The sequence below is a fragment of the Halichoerus grypus genome, chromosome 8 (assembly GCF_964656455.1).
Source record: "Halichoerus grypus chromosome 8, mHalGry1.hap1.1, whole genome shotgun sequence".
NCBI lineage: Eukaryota > Metazoa > Chordata > Mammalia > Carnivora > Phocidae > Halichoerus > Halichoerus grypus.
The window spans coordinates 4,912,612-4,934,698 of NC_135719.1; the positions used below are offsets into that span (position 1 = coordinate 4,912,612).

At 50.8% G+C, this 22,087-nt stretch overlaps 2 protein-coding genes across 7 annotated transcripts in view; both read left to right on the plus strand.

The window, feature by feature from the left end:
• The first annotated feature begins 6,726 nt into the window (after nt 1-6,726).
• Nucleotides 6,727-9,781, plus strand: NMB (neuromedin B). 3 transcript variants are annotated; one of them, XM_036082873.2, is made up of 3 exons: nt 6,727-6,997; nt 7,641-7,813; nt 9,505-9,781. In XM_036082873.2, exons 1-3 carry the CDS (start codon nt 6,841-6,843, stop codon nt 9,568-9,570), a joined length of 396 nt encoding a protein of 131 aa, XP_035938766.1. In that variant the 5' UTR covers nt 6,727-6,840; the 3' UTR covers nt 9,571-9,781. The 3 variants fall into 3 exon arrangements, 2 of the variants coding, with proteins under 2 accessions (XP_035938766.1, XP_035938771.1); XM_036082878.2 differs by having other exon boundaries at nt 6,730-6,997; nt 8,182-9,781; XR_013450250.1 differs by lacking the exon at nt 6,727-6,997 and having other exon boundaries at nt 7,674-7,990; nt 8,182-9,781.
• Nucleotides 9,782-10,689: 908 nt separating this feature from the next.
• WDR73 (WD repeat domain 73) overlaps nt 10,690-22,087 on the plus strand; it is a 33,025-nt gene continuing 21,627 nt past the window's right edge. For 3 of the 4 annotated variants that reach the window (XR_004914336.2, XR_004914334.2, XR_013450249.1), the window contains exons 1-8: nt 10,690-10,785; nt 11,317-11,384; nt 11,926-12,014; nt 13,607-13,695; nt 14,370-14,434; nt 17,713-17,877; nt 18,187-18,546; nt 19,817-20,109. Coding sequence is in view for 1 of the 4 variants with exons in the window: in XM_036082833.2 (XP_035938726.1) it covers nt 10,745-10,785; nt 11,317-11,384; nt 11,926-12,014; nt 13,607-13,695; nt 14,370-14,434; nt 17,713-17,877; nt 18,187-18,546; nt 19,817-20,052 (1,113 nt within the window). In the remaining 3 variants the exon portion in view is untranslated. Of the gene's footprint in view, nt 10,786-11,316; nt 11,385-11,925; nt 12,015-13,606; nt 13,696-14,369; nt 14,435-17,712; nt 17,878-18,186; nt 18,547-19,816; nt 21,503-22,087 lie in introns of those variants that run through there. The other variant, XM_036082833.2, reaches the window with a different exon arrangement.

Below are 22,087 nucleotides of genomic sequence, written 5' to 3' on the forward strand. Positions count from 1 at the left end.
CATTTAAACAGTGTGTTCCCTTTCTAGAATTTTTTGTGTTAATCCTGTCTTCTTCCTTTTTATCTGTGTCCTCGGACTCTTCCTGCCTTCTCTTTTTCAGTGGGAGAAGTATTGGTGTTTGTCACTTTTCTTGGGGAGTCCCAGGTTTCTCAGAGAACCTAGGCTTAAAATAAAGGCTCTTTAGGGCGCCTGGGTGGCTCAGTTGGTTAAGCGTCCAACTCTTGATTTCGGCTCAGGTCATGATCTCAGCGTCGTGGGATCGAGCCCTGCATTGGACTCAGCAGGGAGTCTGCTGGAGATTCTCTCTCTCTCCCTCCCCCCACTCGCTCACTCTCTGTCTTTATCTCGCTCTCAAATAAGTAAATAAATATTAAAAAAAAAAAAAAGAATAAAGGCTCTGTGATCCTTAAGTGAATTTCTTGGTCGTTTGCTTTTGTGTGTTACCAAGTCCATACGGCCACTAAGAACAATGTGTGAGGGCTATCTCAGCATCTGAGGGCACCCTTCTTAGAACATCTATCACTCTGTTGAGCTTCCCGAATGATCCAGCTGATTCTGGCTGACTAAATAGATTGTCTACCTTCCTCAAGATGCTCCTTCAGTCGGACGGCCTATCCAGACTGTTTTCTGGCAAGGTAGATCTTTGTTACTATTCTCCCTTACTAGAACTGTAAGTAATACCAGCTAGACTTTTAGAAATAAACAACAAATACGACCCTTTGCACACAAGTGTTGGTGAGTCTGGGTGTAGAAGGAATTCTGTGTGACCAAGAAATGTTCATTAAAGACTAGAATATGCAGGAGTTACCAAAAAAAAAAAAAAAAAATAGGGCATTGCCTTCTAAGTGTTCTGTAGCATTCTAGGCCCTCAGGACTTTTTCCAGCCTCAGCTCTCTGCAGCACCCACATTCCTGTCCCCTTGACATTGGTCTCACTGAACAGACATCTAGTTTTCACTCATGCTGCCTGTGCCTGGAGTGCCTGTCCCTCTGCACCTGCTAGGAGCTTTCTCATTCCGCAGACACGTAGCGAGCATCTATTCGGGGCCAGATTTGGGACTAGCCACTGGGGTATAAAGATGAGTAAGGCATGGAACTGCTAGGAACTCAGTGCCTTAACCGGGGCAACATGTAAACAGGCTTTTTTTTTCCCACATAGGGTCCTAAGTGGAGTGATAGATGCACAGGGAGCTTAAAAGAGGAGTGTTTTTATTTTCAGCCACACTCTCGAGTGTGTAGCACTTCCCGCGCAGTGCTGTTGGGACTTTGCTCGTGACTCTTTAACGGCGCCCCCAGAGTGGTCTGTCTGCTGTGGGTCCCCTACCCCAACCAGCTCCTTGAAGGCGTTAAGACAAGGCCAACCTCTGGCTCATCCTTGTATATCCTCTAGTCCCTATCACAGTGCTTGTTGGCCCATTTTAGATTTATTAATAAATTGTTCCAAAAGTGATTTGGAGCAGCTCATAAAGATACATCTAGTACTCTGTGATAAGATATAAAATAATTGAAGAATCTAGGGTTGAAATAAGTGTGGAAGGAAATAAAGGATGAAGTCAGAGGTGAGGTTAGTGCCCTCAAGACACTCAAAAAGTTCTCCTGTCTGCTGGAGGAGATCCATCGTGTTGATTCTCAACTCCTTAGGGGCTAATGTAAAGAGGGAAACAATCATTTCTATGCCTTATGGAATGGGCATAAAATGGAATAAACAACAACAACAACAAAAACCTTATAATACCCAAGGACCAAGAAATTTCTCTCCTGGGACCTCACTGCAAGGGCATGGTGTGATATCCTGCAGTAATTTCTACATTAAGTAGCCTAATGATTTTCATAGAATTATTTCAGAGAATGTTCCTTTAGTGTAGGTATAGTTTGGCAGCTTCTGCAGAGAGCCACCCCACAAAACACCAGCTACCCATCTAATCAGCCAGGAACCTCCAAACACCTTTCCTCTAGAACAGTGTTCCTTTTCTTTTATTTTTTTTTTAAGATTTTTTTTTTATTTATTCATGAGTGAGAGAAAGCACATGGGGAGGGTCGGAGAGAGCGGAAGAAGCAGACTCCTGGCTGAGTAGGGAGCCCGATGCGGAGCTCGATCACAGGACCCCAGGATCATGACCTGAGCCGAAGGCAGATGCTTAACCAACTGAGCCACCCAGGTACCCCCAGAACAATGTTCCTTAATCTTTCAAAACTCATTGCCTCTTCTAAGAACCCTAAAAATCTCATACCTCTCCTCCATTCTCCCAAACTCTCCCTCAGGTCTGTTGTATCCAACCTCCATCCTCACCAGCCAAGAATATTTTATCTTGCTTTTTTCTCAAGTTTGTATTATAAAAACAAGTTATTTCTTATATACAGTTAAATTATTATATTAAATATGACTTTCAAACTATAAATCCCTATTCTACCAATCTTGGGAGTTTCTGGAATGGTACCTCCTCTTGGTTAAGAATCGTTTCTCTAGAACCCTTGCTTTAACTGGCCAGTTTATTTAGATTGGTAAGCTGGATTCCAGCTTTACATCAAGGAGTCTAGTTAAAAGAATTTGTACTCAGGCTTTATGTCAGGCAAGTAAGTAAATCACTAGCATGAGGCTTGATCAAAGCAGTCAGCCTGACATCTTATTTAAACGGAAAAAGTGAGACTGCTATAGAATGTGCTTCTTCGAATTGGTCAAAAGTTGAGGTGGATATGCTGGCCTTTTAGTCCGTCAGACAACTCAGAGTATAATAGGCATTTTATTGACTGTGGTGTCAAGACCGCAGCTTTAGCGGGAACCTTTTCTTTCCCCGGTAACGGGCTTCAGATTGAAAGCGGACTTTGCATTTCCTGGGACCCAGCTAATAATAGTGAGTACTTAGAATTTGCCATGTGTTCCGCTAAGTACTTTTTTATAATTTTTTTTTTTTTAAGATTTTATTTATTTATTTGACAGAGAGACACAGCAAGAGAGGGAACAGAAGCAGGGGGAGTGGGAGAGGGAGAAGCAGGCTTCCCGCTGAGCAGGGAGCCCGATGTGGGGCTCGATCCCAGGACCCTGGGATCATGACCTGAGCCGAAGGCAGACGCTTAACGACTGAGCCACCCAGGCGCCCCCTCCGCTAAGTACTTTTGAATTCATGACAAATTTTTATTTTCTCTCATTCAGTCTTCAAAATAAACTCCATTTTACAAAAGAGAAACCACAAGTTAAGAGATTTGCCCAGGATCTCCTGGCCCGTGAATGGCACGGCCGCAACTCCAAGTCTATTGCTTTTGTCATGTCACGGTGTTGGGCGTCATAACCCAGTCCTTGTACCTTTATAATATCTAATGAGACTCTCGTTTGGCATAAATCCCACGACTGCAGGGCCCTTGGGAATTCTTTAGAGACTCTAGGTGGTCTTCTGTGGACTCGCTCAGATAAGCAAATCTGTTAGAAATAGATTCTCAGACAGATTTCCAAGCATTTAAATCTCTTTGGAGTTTGAAGAGTATTAATTTGAGTTACTGAATGTCCCCTGAAATACATGACTGTCCCACCCAAATAATTATGAATGCTGGGCCTGGGGCTCGTCACTTTCTTAGGTTTTTGTAAGTTCCCTGAGCACCTGTGCCATTGAGCTGAGCAGCGGCTGCTCTGGTCCCTTAGCCACTGGTGGGATTTGTCATCACTTTCTCGTTAGATGTAGGTATTTCTCCTTTTTTTTTGAATATTGCCTTAAAAAAATATTTTGTGTTTTGGCAGTTTCAGTTTCTGGTACATTTCCTGACTAATGGTGAATGTTCTGATTTTCTAGCTAATTCTTATGTGTTCCCTCTGACTTTGGGAAATTGTATCCTATATCCCTGACTCTCCTCTTCAAGATTCTGCCGTTCTCCTGATTGTCCAGTCCTTTTCCATTCTGAAACTAAAGAGCAGAACCCGAGCTACCTCACTTGTTTCTCTTCATCCTCCCAGTCCACACAGGTGGAGATCTGTGCTCAAAGGTTTGCCAGGGGCGTGATTTTTATACCATCCTTTCCTGAGCAGCTCTGCATTTGTTGTCATTCCTTTTCACCAGACTCATGTATGTCTAATTTAAATTTCTGCTTTTCGCTTCCTCTGTTGTCCTCTGCACCTTTCATGTGCGTTAAGTCCACTATGGTTTTCTCCATTTGTGTAGTTTCTCTGCACCTAACTTGCTTTGTACTTGAATTAACTCATCTATAAAATGGGCATAATACTAGTTGTTACTACATCAAAATATAGTGTTGGTGATCAAGGGAGCATGCATGTAAGTACTTTTGGAAAACGACAACAAAGATTCAGTTGTGAAAAGATGTTACTTATAATTGATTCCAATTTGATGAAAATATAGCAAATAGTAATCACATGTCCTTTATTTTGAGCAATCTTTGATTAAAAACCACGGTGCAGTTCCAATGTTTTGTTGGTGTTGGTTATAGCAGGAGTTGCCATGTATCTTTCACCCCTGAATCATCTCTAGAATTGTCTTGTGAAGCTTGTGTAGATTTTCCTGTGGCTATCCTTGAAGGTTGTAGAAACCTGAGAAGGGCCCAGTGTGAGCACTGAAGAGCTTCCCTGTGGGCCTCCACCGGCCTCACTGTCAGTCTTCCCAGTGGGATGGAGGCCCTTAGACTTCCCTTGCCATCACAGTACGCTTGGGGAACGGGCAGCGGATAGCTGAGGTCTCATTCAAACTCAGAGCCTGGCACACTCCTTGGGACATCGAGCTTGGAAGTGCTGTCTTGGGCCAGCCACCCTCTCTGCCGGGCCTAATGCTTCTCATTCCCTGGACAGTGTTTCAGAACGGCTGTGGAGCTGCCACCCTGCTTCTTTCTCCAGGGCCCTCTGAGGCCTCTTGCTTGCTGTGCTAGCCTGACAGATAAAATGATGCCACTGGGGCACCTGAGGTCAGTCTTGGAGCTGTGAATGCAGGCTGCGACAGAGGAGGCTTGGCTGGAGCATAAATGAACTGGTCAGAGCAGAACTCCCAGTCCCAGGGTCCCCTGCAGAAGTGAGGGCAAACTCTAAATTCAGTGCCTGCTCCCTTTCTCCCCTGAGAAATCTAAACCAACTTGATGTTTACACTTGTGATGATAAAATGGGAGTGGATGTGGTTTAGGGAAATAGCATTTGCCCTGCGTGACTTTGGGGGCCTGATAGAGTGGTCCAAACAGACCCGAAGTCTGATTCTAGTGTGACGTCTGGGCGAGTGACTCAACCTCTGAGCCTGTTTCCAGTTATAAAATGAGAGATAAACCTACCAAATAAGGTTCCTTCAAGCATTGAAGTGAAGCAGCACTCAATTAATGCCAGCTCCCGTGCGTTCCCACTAATTTCTGCGTCCGTGGGCCAGAGGAGAGGGAGGGGTCACAAAGGGAATGGTTATTATGGGAAGGTGATAAGAGCTATATCTGTACACCACGGCTGAGCAGTGACAAGAATGCAGAGAGGTGTAAATGCCAGGGTGGGGGATGAGAAGCACGGAGACTGGGGAAAAACCCAGGGCCAGAAATGGAGTGTCCCTGTCCTGTGTGTCATGCTCCTGGGAACTCAGCATGACATCCAGCCTCTGCTGTGTACTTCCCCTTCTAGAGTGGTGGTCCACAGAGCTAGCTGGCCTTGCTGAGCTAGATGCGTGCAAGGGCAATACCAAGTACCATTATCGAGCCAGACTGGGGAGTAGGTTCTGTCACAGCCGCCCTGTGCAGAGCCCAGAATCCCGGGTTGGTCTGCACCCCGCTCCATCATTCACTCCTTTGGCACTCGGTTTCTCCAGTGAGATGGTAAACTCCCTTGGGGGCAGGGAATGCTCTTTTGTCTCCCCTCCTCCTGTGCCTAGCATGGTGCTCCTGAACATTGGTGTTGAGTAAACATTTAAGCAAAAATAAATGTATTATTCTGGAGCACAGTGTTTTACTCATTAAGTGATGGCACTGACCCCAAAGTTCTTTCCAAGGCACGTGTGGACTTGGGAGGACGAGAGTGCTGGGTGTGAGAGGCCCGTCCTATAGGGCTGCTCCTTCCTGCCACAAAATAATTGTGCTAAAAAAATGTAAAATTATTACAAATAGAGCAACGTGGTTATTACTATTTCACAGTTGAAGAAAGTGAGGTTCAATGAGGTCACACAGTTTATATATGAATTCCTGGTCCGGTGCTCTTTCCATTTCCCTGACCGGGAGATCTGCCTCCTGCCCAAGTGCTAGGCCAGGCTCCCCCCAGTACAGCGTCCATTCTTGGGGTGGGGGGTGCTCACTATCTCACCATCCATCGCTCTGCATTGCCAGCCCCAGCACCTGCTGTGGTTTCTACACCACCTGGGGAGTGCTGGCCGTGAGAGGGCAGAGAGCAGGGTGAACACGGTCACACCCCCTCAGAGGGAGGGCCCGGCAGGCATTTTACGGCTCGCCTAGTGCCTGGCACTTTGCTGGGCACTGTAGCGCCAGTCTCCTCCCCCCCCCCGACACTTTTACCCTTGTAAAGAGAGGTTCCGAGGCGAAGTAACCACTCGTGGGCCTAAAGCCAGTGGGAGCGGCTAGGCGGCCGCCAGGGGAACGGGCTTTGCCCCGGGTCAGGGTCCTCCGCTGGACGCTGGTGCACATGGACGCCAACGCCCTGCGGAGGCGATGCCCCCGCGGGCGCAGAAGCTTAAGCGCTCAGCGCCCGGGGTCCTGCGGGGCGGGGCGTCCTGCGAGGGCGGGGCTGGGGCGGCTGCGAGCGCACCGGGGGCGGGCTTCTCGGAGCAGGCTCCGCCCCCCAGGGCGAGGGTTTAAAACGAGGGAAGGAGGCGGCCTCGGCTCCAGCGGCTGCGAAGCGCGCCAGGGGTGGAGGAGCGGCGAGGGTACAGCCATGACCCTGCGGGCGGAGGGCGCTCGGCTGCTCGGCGGACTCCTGCTCATCGCTCTGCTCGCTGCCGGCGCCGCGCCGCTCAGCTGGGATCCCCCAGAGCCCCGCAGCCGGGCCAGCAAGATCCGAGTGCACCCGCGGGGCAACCTCTGGGCCACCGGTAAGTCTTCGGGACCCGGGCAAGGGCCCCTCACCCTGCTCTGATCCCATTTTCCTTCTCAGGCCGTTCCTCAGCCACGGACACTCGTGTTCGCGTTGCTGAGGACCCTGGAACTCGTCTAATTTAATAGATGGGAAACTTGAGACCCAGACAGTCCCATGACTTGGCTACGATCACTCAGCCAGTTAAAGCAGAGCTGGGGTCGGATCCTACATCTGCCTGCCAGCCGGTGCCCCTTGCCTTAGGCAAGAGTCTACTGAATCTTCTTCTAACCTCTGGTGTGTCTTCTCTTTGCACCTCCACCTTCCAGACACCTCTTCATGCTCCACTTTCCTCCTTGCTCTCTCCTGTCCGTCCTGTAAGCACGCAGCACTACTGGCAGGCTTTCTCCCTGGCCGTGTGCCATCTACCCTCCTCCCAGCTGTGCCACCCTCTCCACCATCTCTAGCTGCTCAGGACAAGCCCGGGTACAGGCTTTGCTGCCACCCAGGGTTATTTGTGTCTCCTTGGAGAAGAGGTGGAGGGAGACTGACCTCGGATCTTCCTGTCATGAGAACTGAAAGTTGGGAGAGATGGGGAACTTTCCCACTGGGATAGGATCCTCGCTCCCCAACTTCCTTGTGCCTTGGCACCTCCTTTCTAGGTCACTTCATGGGCAAGAAGAGTCTGGAAACCCCCAGCCCATTCCTCTTGGGGACAGCTCCCCACATCTCTCTGAGGGACCAGAGACTGCAGCTGAGTCATGATGTGCCCAGGATCCTCCTGCTCAAGAAAGTTCTGGGCATGAGCCTTAGCGGCCCAGCACCTCACCCCCAGGTGAGCCAAGCTCCTACCTCAGGCCAAGGAGAGGCCCAGCCAGGGCTGCCGCTGGTTCCAGCATTGGGCATCGGGTGTGACAGCCCCTTGCCCGCGAGGTGTGATGGGCCCCAGAAAGCCAGGGATTCCAGGCTCTCCTTGTGATCCAGAGTCAAAGGGAGAAGACTTCAAAGAAAGGTAACTGACCTTCCCAGCAAACCTCACAGAGCAAGTAGGAAAGAAGTTCCCCCTCACCTAGTTCCCAGTCTGACGTCACAGCCCAGGATTAATTAGCCAGCCCCTTGCAGCAGGACCTCCCCGCCACACACAGACTTGCCCCACCCCAGCGGTCCGCCTTTGCTGCGCCTCATTTGTACTTGTGGTTACAGTTGGGACCCTGAGGCCCAGAAAGGAGAAGAGTCAGCATCCAAGACGGAGTCCAGACCTTGGTCAACCCGACCAGTGCTCTTCCCCGTCGTTCATCTGCCTCCGTGACCCTCAGTGCAGGGTTTCTCAACCTCAGTACTCCTGACATTCTGGACTGGATAATTCTTTGTTGTGGGGGCTTCCCTGCGCATTGGAGGAAGTTTAGTAGTATCCCTTGTCTCTACTCACTGGAGCATCCTCCTCCCCCCACCCCATTTGTGACAACCACAAAAAAATGCCTCCAGACATTGCCAGAGCTCTTGTGAGGGGAAAGGGGCAGGAGCCTAAATTACCCCTGGTTGTAAACCACTGACCCCAAAGCTAGAGCCAAGCCAGCTTTAGTCTCTACCCTGGCAGGAGGGCAGCTCCTCCATTCCCTGCTCCTGGTGCTATCCCCGGCCCACACCACCTTCCCTTGTACTTTGTTACGATGCCCAGAAGGCAGCGTAGTGTGGTAGAATGTGGGTTCCCGTGACAGCGAGCTAGGCTCATAACCCAGCTATTTTGTAGCCGTGTGACCTTAAAGGCCTCATCTTCCTCATTTATAAAATGGGGATGATAGCAGATAGCACCCATCTTGTATTAAATGGGACCATTTGTGTCATGAGCTCAGCGTGATGCCTAGCACATAGAAAGCACTTAGTAAACAGGAGCTCTTACCAGTCTGTGAGCCCCCTGGGAGCACCCGTCACAGACTCACCTTCATATCCTCCACTGTGCCTAGCATATAATGCTACATTTTGAAAGAACGGAGGGGCATTTCCTAGAGAAGGTCCAACTCCATCCCCAGTCAACCTCCCTGGCACTCCTCATGCACAGAACCCCCAGCCCCTGGGGACCTCAGATATAAGGGCCAGCAGCTTGGGCTGGCTGAGTCTGAAGGGAGATGATGTCACCTCTGGGGCTGTCAGTCTCGAAGGCCTCAAGCATGCAGACCAACTAGCGAACCTCCCAGGAAGCAGTACCTAGCACTGGGGGATGGGGCTTCAGAAGGGAGGTCTGGGGCAGAGCTGGGGGCGGGGAGTGGAAACACTGACGCTGGCCCAGGGCCAGGCACATAACGTGGACTTTACTTCCATGATCTCCTTGACTGTCACAAGCACTCTGAGAAAACCACTGCCCCGACCCCTTCCAGGCCTCCTCCAGGGGGAAAGGTGCCAGGGGGGCCTGCCTGAGCGGAGAGCCTGCCCCTGCCTACCTCTGTGGGTGCCTCACACATAGGAATGGCAGGACGCCCCTGTCAGGTGCCCGCTCTGCCCAGGTCAATTCTGTGTGTTCCCGTTCAGTACAGGAGGCCGCTGGTGCAGATGCTGCAGAGGGATGCCCCTAATGAGGAGGAGACGCCGCCGTGACTTAGACTGTGCCCACCCAGGGAAGGTGCTGAGCGGGACCCTGGCGGTGGCCCCATCTGCATGTAAATAAACCCTGGGCTCAAATATCTGTTACTCCATTACTGTGATTTCTGGTTGTGTCGCCAGGAATATTGCCCATGCAGACACAAATTATGTCCCTGCTGTATTTCTTGCTTCCGTGTTGAAGTTGTGAATAAAACCCTGCTCTTTATGTAGAATGTCTGGGCCTCTCCTTCCAGCCACATTTGAGGGCACGGGAGGGAAAGGGGGCTGGAGGACAGCATGTTCAGTGAGACAGTGCTGGCTCGAAAGAGCCAAGAAAACTTCATGACACCAGCCTACTCGGGACTCCTATTCAGTCGCTCACTCAGCAAGCAGGTACTCAGTGCCTGTTGTATCCACCAGGTCTTGGGCCAGGTGCTGGGCTCTTACTCTTCACCTCTGCTACCTTCTGGCACGGGCAAGTCTCTCATGTTTCCTCGCCTGGACGAGGGAGCTGCCTCCACTACAAGATGGGGTTTTGCTGACCCCATTCCATTTCACCCCCATGCCAGGCTTTGAGGGGAGTGCACAGGGCATACAAGGGAGTGAGCCGAGCTAGGGTCCAGACCTCGCTGTCTGCTTACTCTCTTCTCTGGCCATGAGTAGGGTTGCCAGATTTAGCAAATAAAAATACAGGACACTCAGTTAAATTCTAATTTCATATAAACAATGAATAACATTTTCGTATGAGATGTCCTAAGCATTGCATGGACATACTTACACAAAAAAATTATTCATTAGTTTATCTAAAATTCGAATTTAACCGAGCATCCTGTATTTTATCTGGGCTTGACCCTCTGATCTGCAAATATTCGGTCGTGAAACGGGCGGGTATTTGGTCCCCGAGGCCCCGCTCGAAACTGACATCCTGGGAACCCCTGATCTTACGTCATTTCCCCCCCCCCCCCCCCCCCGAGCTTTTGCCAGAAGGATCCCGGACCCAGCCCGGTGAGGGCACTGCGCGCTGGTGGAGGCGCTCAGGCTCCTCTCTGCCCCGCCCCCTGGAGTGGGACCACGCCTCCCAGCCGGAGCCGGCCGCGCCCACTCCTCGCGAGAGGGCCGCGCCTGCCGAGGAAGGTCCTCAGAGGCGGAAGTGGGGCGGCGGAAGTGGGGTACCGGAAGCGGCGTTGCCATGGACCCCGCGGAGGACTGGCTGGTGGAATCCTTGCGCTTGTAAATCCTGTGGGCCTGGGCCCTGGGCCCTGGGCCTGGAGCTGGCGGGGCGGGCGGACTGGTGCGGGGTGGGGCGCCCAGGGAGCCCCGGTGTGGGCTGGGCCGGCCTGGCCGTGGGGCGGGGCCGACACCGAGCACTCCGCCTGGAAGCGGCACCTCCCCGTGGGCGCAGCGTGTGCGGTGCCAGTTAAGAGCCGTGGTCGTGGAGGATAATAATCACCCAAGTGACCCGTTATTTTGCGCCAGCCTGAGTGAAGCCCGGAGCACATTATCTCAGTGATTCCTCACATCAGCCTTGGGGAGCCCAGGTGCTCTGGGAGTTCCATTTTACAGATGGGGACCGAGGCTCAGGGATAACTGTGACCGGCCTGGTCCCAGTCACACGGGGGCTGAAATGTGCAACAAGACCTGCTCCCAGGTCTGCTTTGCTCCAGAGCCTGGGCCCCCACCCACCGAACCGTGCTGCCGGCTCAGAGTTTTAACAGATGTAGAGTGCTGTGCACCGTGTGACCTTGTGTCTTTATCATGCAGGTACCAAGATTTCCATGCATTCGATCTTTCGGGAGCCACTCGAGTCCTTGAATGGATTGGTGACAAAGGTGATCTTGCCCTGCCTGGCCCTGAAGGAGATGGACTCTTACTCCTCAGGCTGGACCTCTTATTGCTAGCTCAGCCGGGAGGGACCCAGCCCACACTTCTGGGAGTCTGAGGCCTCCTCTTGGTCTCGTAGCAATTTCAGCCCCGTCAGCACTTAACATTCCTCTTAGTAAGATCTGGATCCCTTCCCGGGGCGCCTGGGTGGCTCAGTCATTGGGCGTCTGCCTTCAGCTCAGGTCATGATCCCGGGATCCTGGGATCGAGCCCCACATCAGGCTCCCCGCTCGGCAGGAAGCCTGCTTCTCCCTCTCCCACTCCCCCTGCTTGTGTTCCATCTCTCACTGTGTCTCTCTGTCAAATATATAAATAAAATCTTAAAAAAAAAAAAAGATCTAGATCCCTTCCATTCCCCAATACAAGGCTGCATACCAATGGTGGATGAATTTATCTTTGTTTCGGAGGTTTTGGTGAAATTTCTAGACCCAGCCATGGTCCAGGATCTTTCTAGCAGTTTGTCACAGCTACTTCTGCTTCTTTTTCCAGGCGTCTTCGTTGCTGGCTATGAAAGCCTGAAAAAAAATGAGATTCTTCATCTGATACTACCTCTCAGACTTTCTGTAAAAGAAAACCAGGTAACGTGAAATACAAATGCTGAGTATACATGTCTACTTTTTATTCATTTATTAAACCTTTAGAGAGTTCCTCTGTCTACTAGGTATTGTCCTGGATACTAGTCAGAGAGAGGGACAAGCACTGGTCCCGCCCTGCTTGTCCCACGGGGAGGCAGGGATGCACAGAGGTAAGTGCTGCAGGATGTCTGAGGTTTACAGAGGGCTCCTAGAGGAAGAGGTCAATTTTACTTTATCAAAAATAGATTTAGGGAGCCATTAGAGTGTAGAGGGTGGTTGAAGCCCTTAGAATGATTAAGATCACCTAGGATGACAGTGTCGTGTATAAGGAATAAAAGCAGACAATGTCTAAAGACCAAACCTTAGGGAATACATTTCAGAAATAGTTAAAGGAAGATGAACCCACAACAGATACTAAGAAGGAATAGTCTTTGAAGTAGGAGTCTCAGAAAAGGGCAGTGTTGGGGCACCTGGGTGGCTCAGTCGTTAAGCGTCTGCCTTCGGCTCAGGGTCCTGGGATGGAGCCCCACATCGGGCTCCCTGCTCTCAGCAGGGAGCCTGCTTCTCCCTCCCCCACTCCCCCTGCTTGTGTTCCCTCTCTCGCTGTGTCTCTCTCTGTCAAATGAAGAAATAAAATCATTAAAAAAAAAAAAAAGGGCAGTGTTTCAGAAGCCAAGAGAAGAGAATGTGTGAAGAAGAAAACAGTGGGTAGCTGTGTGATGTTGCTATAAAATCACTCAATCTCATCTGAGGACAGCCTGGCCTTTGTTGCCCCGGGGGGGATTTCCTGCCTAGTGCTCTTGATCTCCCCGATCCCCACCACTCAGGCTTGAGCCAGGAGCTCACTCACCCAGACTGAGCCTTGAGGAGACACCTTATTTACCTCTTACCTCATGCCTGGCTTTTCCTCTTTTTTCTTATGGCTACCTTCTTTCCCTCTGCTTCCAGTCCCTCATATGGAGAGAGTAGAGTCTAGTGGCTGAGAGCATGAACTTTGGTTAGACAGACTTGGGTTCAGATCCACAACATAATCCCTGTGTGACCTTAGAAAAGTTGCTTAAGTTCTCCGTGCCTTTGTTTTGTCATTTTAGAATAGGGGTCATTACAGTACCTACATGACAGGGTAGTTGTAAGAAATCAATGTGATAAAGTAGATAAAGCAATGAACACAGTGCCTGACACAGTGAACACTGGATAATTGGTGGTGGTTACATTTTTATTGCTAGAAGGACCCACCTGACTTCCAGTGGGAGGTGCGGGAGGAATGGGGACAGGGTAGTTGACTGATACGTTCCAGCTGTCTTGGATGAAGCTATGAAGCTTCGGTGACTCCTCTAAGAAGGCCTGGAGTATAACACTTGTGCTGTCATGAAAGGGCCCGGGGAAAGGTTGGGAGAAGGGTTTTGGATGTGCAGGAAGGAAGGGAAGCTGTGTAGGCAGCTGAGACCAACATTTACAGGTGGCAGCACCCTGAGGCCTGGCAGGGGGAGCATCTTTTGTCAGCAGGGGGCTTCCTGCCGGTGTCTAACCTAGAGCTCATCGACGTGTTCCTTTGGAAAGCAGACTCTCTGATGGGCCACCCCTTTGTATTTTAGGGCTTATGCCCAGAAAGAGATTTCAAGGTGTGCCATGGAGGATTTTCAGACACGTCTGTCTTTGATCTGAAGCACGTGCCGGACACCAGGTATGGTCAGCTCTGTGACCCAGACCTTCCATTCAGGATGGAGTGGCTGGAGCTGTCAGGGGTATCCTCCCTCTTTAGCACCACCTCTACCCCTACCCCCTCAGCACACAAGCACACACACACCCAGATTTGGAATATTAAAAAAAACCCTCATTGTTTGGTAACTTGATGGTCCCGCACAGGCCACAGACCTTTGAACTAATGTAATCCCCAGATCGCCGGAGTTGTTCCAGGGAATAGAGAGTACAAGGATGCCCTTAGTTTCTCAAAGCACTGGTGGTGGGTAGTTGGGACTAATCGCCCTGTTGGCAGAGGCTGAGAGTCTCCGGGTTAGGGTTGTGTGTCCAGGCTCCATGCTGGTGTCCCCTCTCGGATACATCATGCCCTGTGGAAGCCTGGGCTCAGTCCCGTGACCCTCCATGAGCTCTGGGTCTGTCCCTCAAATTTAAATCCCGTGACCCTCCATGAGCTCTGGGTCAGAATTCCAGGAGTGAGCCTGCTCCTCATCTGTGAAATGAGGATGGCTGGTCTTGATGATCTCTTCCTGCAGCAAGCTTTCCTGGTATGGGGAGTGTAGGGGTCCCAAGCTGAGTGGGCTGGGAAGGGAAAAGGCTGGGGGGTATGTGGGTGAGCTCCCCACTCGCTGGACTGATCCTTCTGTCTGTTATGAATAGGTTGCTGGTAACCACTGGTCTTCCAGGTTCTTACCTGCATGTGTGGCAGGTCACAGAGGACAGTGGTGAGTGAATTTGACTTGGTGGGGCTGGGTTGTGGGAAAGCCTGATACCCATACACCCCTACCCCCTAATCTAAGCCAGGTAAGAAATAGTCACAGAGCCAGGTGGGAATTAAAATGTAGTGTCTACTTTAACATGGGCAAAAATGAGTTAGCGACCACAGCGTGGCGTACATCTCCCAGATGGAACTTCCTGCAACTTGCTTCCGGAATTCAGTTCACCTGCCCAGTCATGGGCAGAGCACCTGGCGTACCCCGTGCCTCTCCCCCAGGCGGGGGCAGAGGCAAGGAGGTCACCTCGCCTTGTAGGCATGCTCGTCTCGGGGATGGAAAATAATGAGGGAGCAAGAGGCTCAGCCTACCAGTCTCCCTCTTCGTGAAGTCAGTCTACCCCCTAACAGGGGAACGGGAAAAGGAGCCGCAAGTGTTATCCTGTTCCCTTCGGGAGGGAAGGGGAGTTCGTTCATGCGGAATAGCCTTCCCTCCAGCAGTAGGTTTGCGGGTTTCCCTGCCAGGCAGGCACCAAGAGCGGCGGCCCTGATTCAGCCCCTTCCATCCCTGCTTCTGTTAGAGCACTGTTGGCCAGAATGGAAGTGTGCCTCAGAGGCACAGGCCGCCGCTTTTGGAACTGCCCCTTGGCTTTATTGAAAGATGGTTGCTTAACCATAGATACAAGGATTTCTTTCTGGACTCTGAGTTCTGTTCCATTGGTCTTCATGTCTGTCCTTATGCCAGTAACTTGTAGTTTTTTATCTTTGCCTAAAGGTAGGCCATGTGGGACAGCAGTTGCTTAAAGATGAGAGGGAGCAGAGTGTCACTAACCATGTGGAGGCGCCCGGAGCTGCCTTTTATCCAGACGTGTCTGGAGTACCATACTCTAGCCCCAGGCCCAGGGGACCTAATGGCCCAAGGGGGCTTGCTCTGACGCTCCTATGAGAGTAGCAAATCAGATAAAGAGTTCTCTTTCCCTAGATAATAGTGCAGAATATTCCAGAGCCTGGGGAAGGTTGACCAGCTGTTTTCCTAGAAGCTGAAAAAGCGTAGTGTTATCTAAGATGAATTTTCCAAAGTCCAGGTGTTGACCCACAGCTTTGATGTCTCAAAAACCTGATTTGTTAGCACATCCTAAACGAATCTGTTTATAGAGGCAGACGCACTCACCAGACTCACAAGACTGCTCTAAACCAGAATGCAGTTTTATTAGTTCATAAATAAAGTGTCCCTGAAATTGGACATTCCAGGTCCTTATTCTTTGTCTATGGAAAACCTGACCTCCTCGAAGACTGCGTGATAAACAAAACCATAGCAAGAAGAATCAGCTCAGAGGTTTCCAAGTTGTGTTTTCGTAAGCGGTCTTCGGCACAAAGTATAGAACTTGGGAAGGCATTGCCGCCCAGGCCTTGGTGCCATCCGGGCCCTGGAGCAGCATCTGAGGCCTTCTCTCTCATAACGGGCTGTGGAAACCTTTGAGTTGGATGAATACACATCTAAAGGTCTCAGCTGAATGGCACCTGCTGTGTCCACTTTGAAGTTCGGTGTTCAGTCTGGTGTGGCTCCCTCCGCCCTGGACAGGCCCCAGTGTTTTCTTTGCCCGCACGGCTGGACAGCCCCCTCTCCTGGACACCACCATCCTTAGATGTGTTAATACATTTGCTCACTATTGGAGGTGTGGGCACCATTCTGACTCCTTAGGGAGTGTGTGTACCTCTGCTCTGACCTGTTCTGTGTTGGGTGAATCCTCAGACACAACCTTCTTTCATGGCCAAGTTCTTAGAGGTGTCTCACTGTGTCTTTTGCTTTGATTTCCTAGTCGTTTCTCTTCTCCGTTTGGGGCTGGTTTACTAAATGTGGTATGGATTCCCCGGAGGAGGGCGTTTTACCACGGACCAGAGAGGAGGAGGAGGAAAGCTGCATTTCTTTCTGATTATAATTACAGAGCAACTCTCCAGTCAGGAGGCTCTGAAATTTTCCACCGCATCTTTGAAATAGGTCTTTGAAGGCTTTCCCTTGGCCTCTTCCTTTCCCCCATCAGAGGACAGATCATATCTGAGGACCATCCCCTGGCTCAGAGCGGTAGGTCCTGGGGAATCTGTCCCAGGTCCCTCAGAGTGTGTGGAAAGGGAAGAGGGAGCTGCTCACGTGTGGCCCAGGAGAGGCAGATGCGCTGTGCCGGGGTGGGTTTGAATCACAGCCTCGTCGGCGCTCCCCAGAGACAAACTCTGGTCCCGGGGCTCAGCTGTCCTATCTGCTCCAAACCTCCGCAGCCTGTGTGGAAGGAGTGATTGAGTTCAGCAAGTCCAGATCAAGGGTACTGGGAGCCTGTGGGCCTTTGCAGCAACACGCAAGGGCCTTCTGCGTTCTAGCCCAGCCCAGACACGTGCCCTGTGCCCTCCTCGGATGGGAACAGTCTCAAGGGGGCTCGCTGCCTTGTGCTTGCTTGCCAAGCCATGTTAGTATTCCTTCTCATCCATTCCTTCCTCAGTCTGACTTTCTCCTGTGCTTTAGAGTCAAAAAAATAGTTAGATGTCCATTTTCTTCAGAGAATGTGGTGACCAAATAATGAGCCTCTCTTGGAGCAAGAAAATATAAAATGGAAATATGTATCTCCCGTTAAGTAGTTTGTACAGCAAACGGCTCTAAACGGTTGCCACTAAGAGAAGCCTCCAATGTAGAACGCAGAGGCGAGAACCAAGCAGGCTGAGCAGACACACTGAAACTGGATCCAGCTTGAGGTCAGGCGTGTCCTTCCTCCGTTCGGTGCAACAACGATGTGGACCCTCCTGCCCGGTTTCCATTTGGAGACATGGGTATTGTGACCTTTACCGGCTAGGCATCCGCAGGTTGCTTGAGGTCATGGAACATGTGCTTGAAGAAATACCATTAGTTCATGAACTCTGTACTTGTTATTTTCACTTAAGGTGTAAGTGACATCTTAAGTGTGTTCTTCACTTTTTTCTATCTTTATTTGTTCTTTGCGAAACTATAAAAAGCCAGAATGGTTTTGGGGTTTTGAGATGGTTCCTGTGATTCATTATCTCCTGTTTGCAAAACTGTTTGTAAGACAAATTATAAAGGAATTAAAGTGCTTCTGACAGTTTCAGAAACGTGAACGTAATCCAGGGCATTCATGTCTCACGTCCTCTCTTGCCAGCTGTCGGCCCCCTTTCCTCCTTGACCTTCTACATGTACAGGGGAAGACTGCGGGCTGGCCTTCACCTTGTAATGTGTCAGGCCTTCATCAGCATCCCGGATTTTAGCCTCTTGTGCCTTCCTTCCCCCAGATGTCATTCAAGCCGTCAGCACCATTGCTGTGCAGGAGGAGGAGGGCAGTCTCTGGCCCAGGGTGGCCATCTTCTCTTCGATGGCACCCGGAGTCCTCCACGGGGTGAGGCTCAGCAGTCTGAAGGTCGTGGATCTGGAATCCCAGAAGACCACATACACCTCAGGTACACTCAGCCGTTCACCCCTTGCCCGGCGTCTCCTGCTCACTCCCATCCTCCTCAGCTGTGTGAAGAACTGAGCTCAGCCGTGCAGGCCAGGTGCTGGGGAAACCAGGTGCATGCGAGGCAGGCCCTAGCCTCAAGGGGCCCCCGTGCTGGGGCTGGAAGAGGCAGTCCCGGGACCAGCAGCGTCCCAGCTGGGTGGAGCGTGGCAAGGTGCCCAGTGTTGGTGGGAAGCTTCCAGAGGAAGGGGTATGTGACCGGCCAGACTCCTGTGACTCCAGCAGCTTTTCTCTGTCACCCTCTGTCTTCCAGGGGTCAGTGACAGTGAGGAGCTAAGTAGCCTGCAGGTCCTGGATGCAGACACCTTTGCCTACTGCTGCTCCTCAGGCCGCCTGGGGCTTGTCGACATCCGCCGGAAGTGGGCGCCATCAGAGAATGTCAGCCCCAGCCCTGGGGCTGCTGGAGGGAGGTGGTGTGCTGAAGTTGGGGGCCGGGGCCCTGGGCCCAGCATTGCCAGCCTTGGCTCAGACGGGCAGCTCTGTCTTCTTGATCCCCGGAATCTCTGCCATCCTGTGAGTTCCGTCCAGTGCTCAGTGTCTGCACCCAGCCCCGACCCAGAGCTGCTGCGAGTGACCTGGGCGCCAGGCCTGGACAGCTGCTTGGCCATTTCAGGTACTGCTGAGCAGTATTTTGTGTCTGTCACTTGAGCTCCGTCTCCCAGGGGACCGTACAGTGCTCAGGAGGGAGCCTGCAGCCCCGTAATAAATCTGGCCCCAGAAGTGGAAGTCCCTCCCAGAGAAGCCCCAGATAACCCTCCAGGTTCTTCCATGGCAGGCCCTTCCCCGTTGTAGCTACTGAAGTTTGCCATTGGTAGCAGGCCTTTCCTACCTGAGGTTGGGCGGGAGGAGTGCAGATAGCGAGGCACTAGGATGGTCTCGGGGCTGTACCAGGAGGAGGTGAGAGGGTCACGGAAGTGCTTCTTGGTCTGCTTGCTTTCCGAATTCTAGCAAGCTGCTAGGTCAGCAGGCTCCTGGGTCTGGCCCGGCAGTTTCTAGCTGACTGAGGGTATCTAATAATGAGGGTATCTAAAAGTCAGTGGGAAGGACCCATGGAAGGGGAGAGGTTGAAAGAATAGTCGAGAGAGTAAGAAAAGATCATTGATAATGGCAGGATCCAAAAAGAGCAGAAGAAAAGAACCAAGCTTGGTGGAGGAATTGTCTCTGTGGTAGCAAGAAGACAGCAGGACGGAGTGCGTGTGGGTGTAGCTAGGTGGTGGGGGGACATGCAGCTGCTCCTCCGTAAAGGCTTCTGTTTCCCCCATCAAGCAGGAGGCAAGGCCATCTGCCAACAGGGATCCAGGTGCGGAGGGATTAGAATTTGAGGCAAGTGGAAGAGGTTTGAAAGAGTCTCTTAAGCCTCGGTTTCCTGGGGAAAATAATAGTACCTATTTCACACAGTTGTGAGGATTAAAAGAACGCATGTCCAGGGTCGGCCTCGGGCCTGGCACATACCAGATGAACAGCAGAAGTGCACCGTCACCTGCCCTGTGGCGGCGTCAGCTGCCGACAGCGAGCGCGGAGCTCATGTGCCCTTCAGCTGGCCTTAAGCATCTTTTTCAAGTAATCGCCACCCAATGTGGGGCTCAAATTCATGACCCCAAGATCAAGAGTCAGATGCTCTACGGACTGAGCCCGCCAGGTGCCCCTGGCCTTAAGCATCTTGTTATTATTTGATTTCTCATTCTATAACCTGTTTTGGTGCCAGCGAGCAAACTATAAAAATTACTTTAGGGACGCCTGGCTGGCTCAGTCGGAGTGTGGACTCTTGATCTCAGGGTCATGAGTTCAAGTCCCATGTTTGGGCATAGAGATAACTTAAAAAACAAACAAACAATAAAAATTACTTTCCAGTGTCAATCTTCTCTTTTCTCATTCCTCCTTAGGTTTTGATGGGACAGTCCAGGTCTATGATGCCACATCTTGGGATGGAGTGGGGAGCCAAGTAGAACCTGTCTTCACCCACAGAGGTCACATCTTCCTGGAGGGCAGCCAGATGGACACTGCCCCACTGGTCACCACCCACACCTGGCACCCCCACAAACCGCGGACCCTCCTGTCGGCAGCAAGCGACGCCTCTCTGCACGTGTGGGACTGGGTGGACCTCCGCGCGGCCTGCTGACTCCAGCGGCCTCCTGCCCAGGCCTCAGCGAAGAGGAGGAGCTGCTATAGGACCCAGGTATCCACTTAGGCCCCTGTTACCAGCCAGGTGGCCTTGGGCAGGTCAGCCAGCTTCTGCCCCCAGGTTCTTTCTTTGTAAAATGAGCATAATAAGAGCTACCTCTCTGGGTTGTTGGGAAAGTTAGAAGGGCTGGATTAAAAAACAGGATGCATAGCACAATAAATATTTGGTAGCCCCTGTTAGATCCGGGAGCCCCATCTCCCCCCAAGTGTAGAATGACAGTGTTTTATTCCTGTCTGTATTCACAACATCAGAGTGAAAAAAAAACAAATGTTGTAAACGCGTTTTGTGAACTTTTTTACAGAACTCGAAATGTACAAGGGCCAGTAAACATGAAAAAAGTCGACCCCAGTAGCAATGAAGGAAATAACAATTAAAACAAGATTATGCCCTTTTTTTATCTACCAAGTTGCCAAATTTAAAACATTAATGCTTTGGACAGCTGATGAAGGTGGCCTGATGACCCAGTTCAGGAGGCACAAAAGCAGCAGTGTGGTTCCTGCCCCCAGCGGTACATGGGTGGGACCGGTGTTCGGTCGAACCATAACTTGTACATCCAATCTCCTTTTAAATGGCACTGAAAATGTTCTAATCTTGCGCTCTTACAAATAGTGTGAACAACGTTTGTATCCATGAACAAAAGCCTGTAGGATAAATTTCTAAAATTAAAATTGCTAAGGCAGAGGATCCATGCATTTTTAGGTTCTATAAATACGGCCAGTGAGCCTTCCCCGGAGACTGTGCCCTTTGTGATGGCAGCAGGGATGGGTCTGCCTGTCTTTCTTTCCTCACCAGCCAAGTCTCCCTAGTGGCTTTTTGGCCTTTGCCAGTCTGATAAGTGAAAAATCATGACTTGTAGTTTTCTACTTGTAGTTTTTTACTTCTTGGATGTGTGAAATTGAGACTCCTCACGTATTTAAACATTTGGGGGCAAGTATTTCTCAAGACGAGAATAGCTGGGGTGGGGAGATAGGCGTTCTCACCAGTTCCACCTGCCGCAGAGATTAGACGGCCCCTCTCTCGGGTGGTTCGTCCTGGGACACAACACCTGCGCTGGGGTGGTGCTTTCCCACACCTGCCCCTGTCCTCCCAGGGGAGTAGACCCAACGGACATCTCTTTTTGGTGGCCCATAGCAAATATTAAAGTGTACCTGCATTCCTGTTACATAGAATTTCTCACTGGCACACTTGTTAAGGAATTTTCAGCAAGTTTGCTTTTGAAATTATTTGATGACTTGTCAGTTTGGGCTCTGAGTTCAGAGCCCAAATAAATAATTTTATTGAGATATAATTCACATACCATACAACTCACCCATTGAAAGTGTACGATTTGGTGGTTTGGGTATGTTATTAATTTTTAAGGATTGTGATTAAAATATATGTAACAATTTGCCAGTCTTTTTCATTTTTAAATGTACAATTCCGTAGAATTAAGTGCATTCACAGTGTTGCACAACCATCACCACTTCTAGTTCCAAAACTTTTTTGTTCCCCAAACAAACTCAGTGACCACCATGGGCACTGGCTTGCTGGCCGTCAGTGGGCACACTTGTATCCATCAGCTCGGGCCGCCCTAACAGAACACCACAGACTAAGGGCTCACACAGCAGAAACTTCGCTGCTCACAGTCCTGGAGGCTGGAAGTCCAAGACCCAGGTGCCAGCACATTTCCTTCGGAAGCCTCTTCAGGTGGCTTATAGGGCCACCATCTCTGTGTGCTCAGGGCCGCTCTGCATCCCTGCAGAGAGCGCTCTGGTCTCTGTTCCCCTTACAAGGACACCAGTCCTTTCGGATTAGTGCCCCACCCTCATGACCTCATTTAACCTTACTTACTTTTTAAAGGCCTTATCTCCAAATACTGTCACGTGGGGGGTTAGGGTTTCAACATAAGAATTTGGGGCGGGGGCACAAGTCAATTCATAGCACTTAGGAAGTTAGAAAAACCTGAGAAATTTTCAAATGAAATGTTTTTTTT

Coding starts and splice junctions, on each gene's coding strand:
- NMB (XM_036082873.2), top strand. CDS start 6,841: ATGACCCTGCGGGCGGAGGGCGCTCGGCTGCTCGGCGGACTCCTGCTC. Junction 6,998..7,640: donor GGGCAACCTCTGGGCCACCG/GTAAGTCTTCGG, acceptor CCTCCTTTCTAG/GTCACTTCATGGGCAAGAAG. Junction 7,814..9,504: donor GCCCAGCACCTCACCCCCAG/GTGAGCCAAGCT, acceptor GTTCCCGTTCAG/TACAGGAGGCCGCTGGTGCA.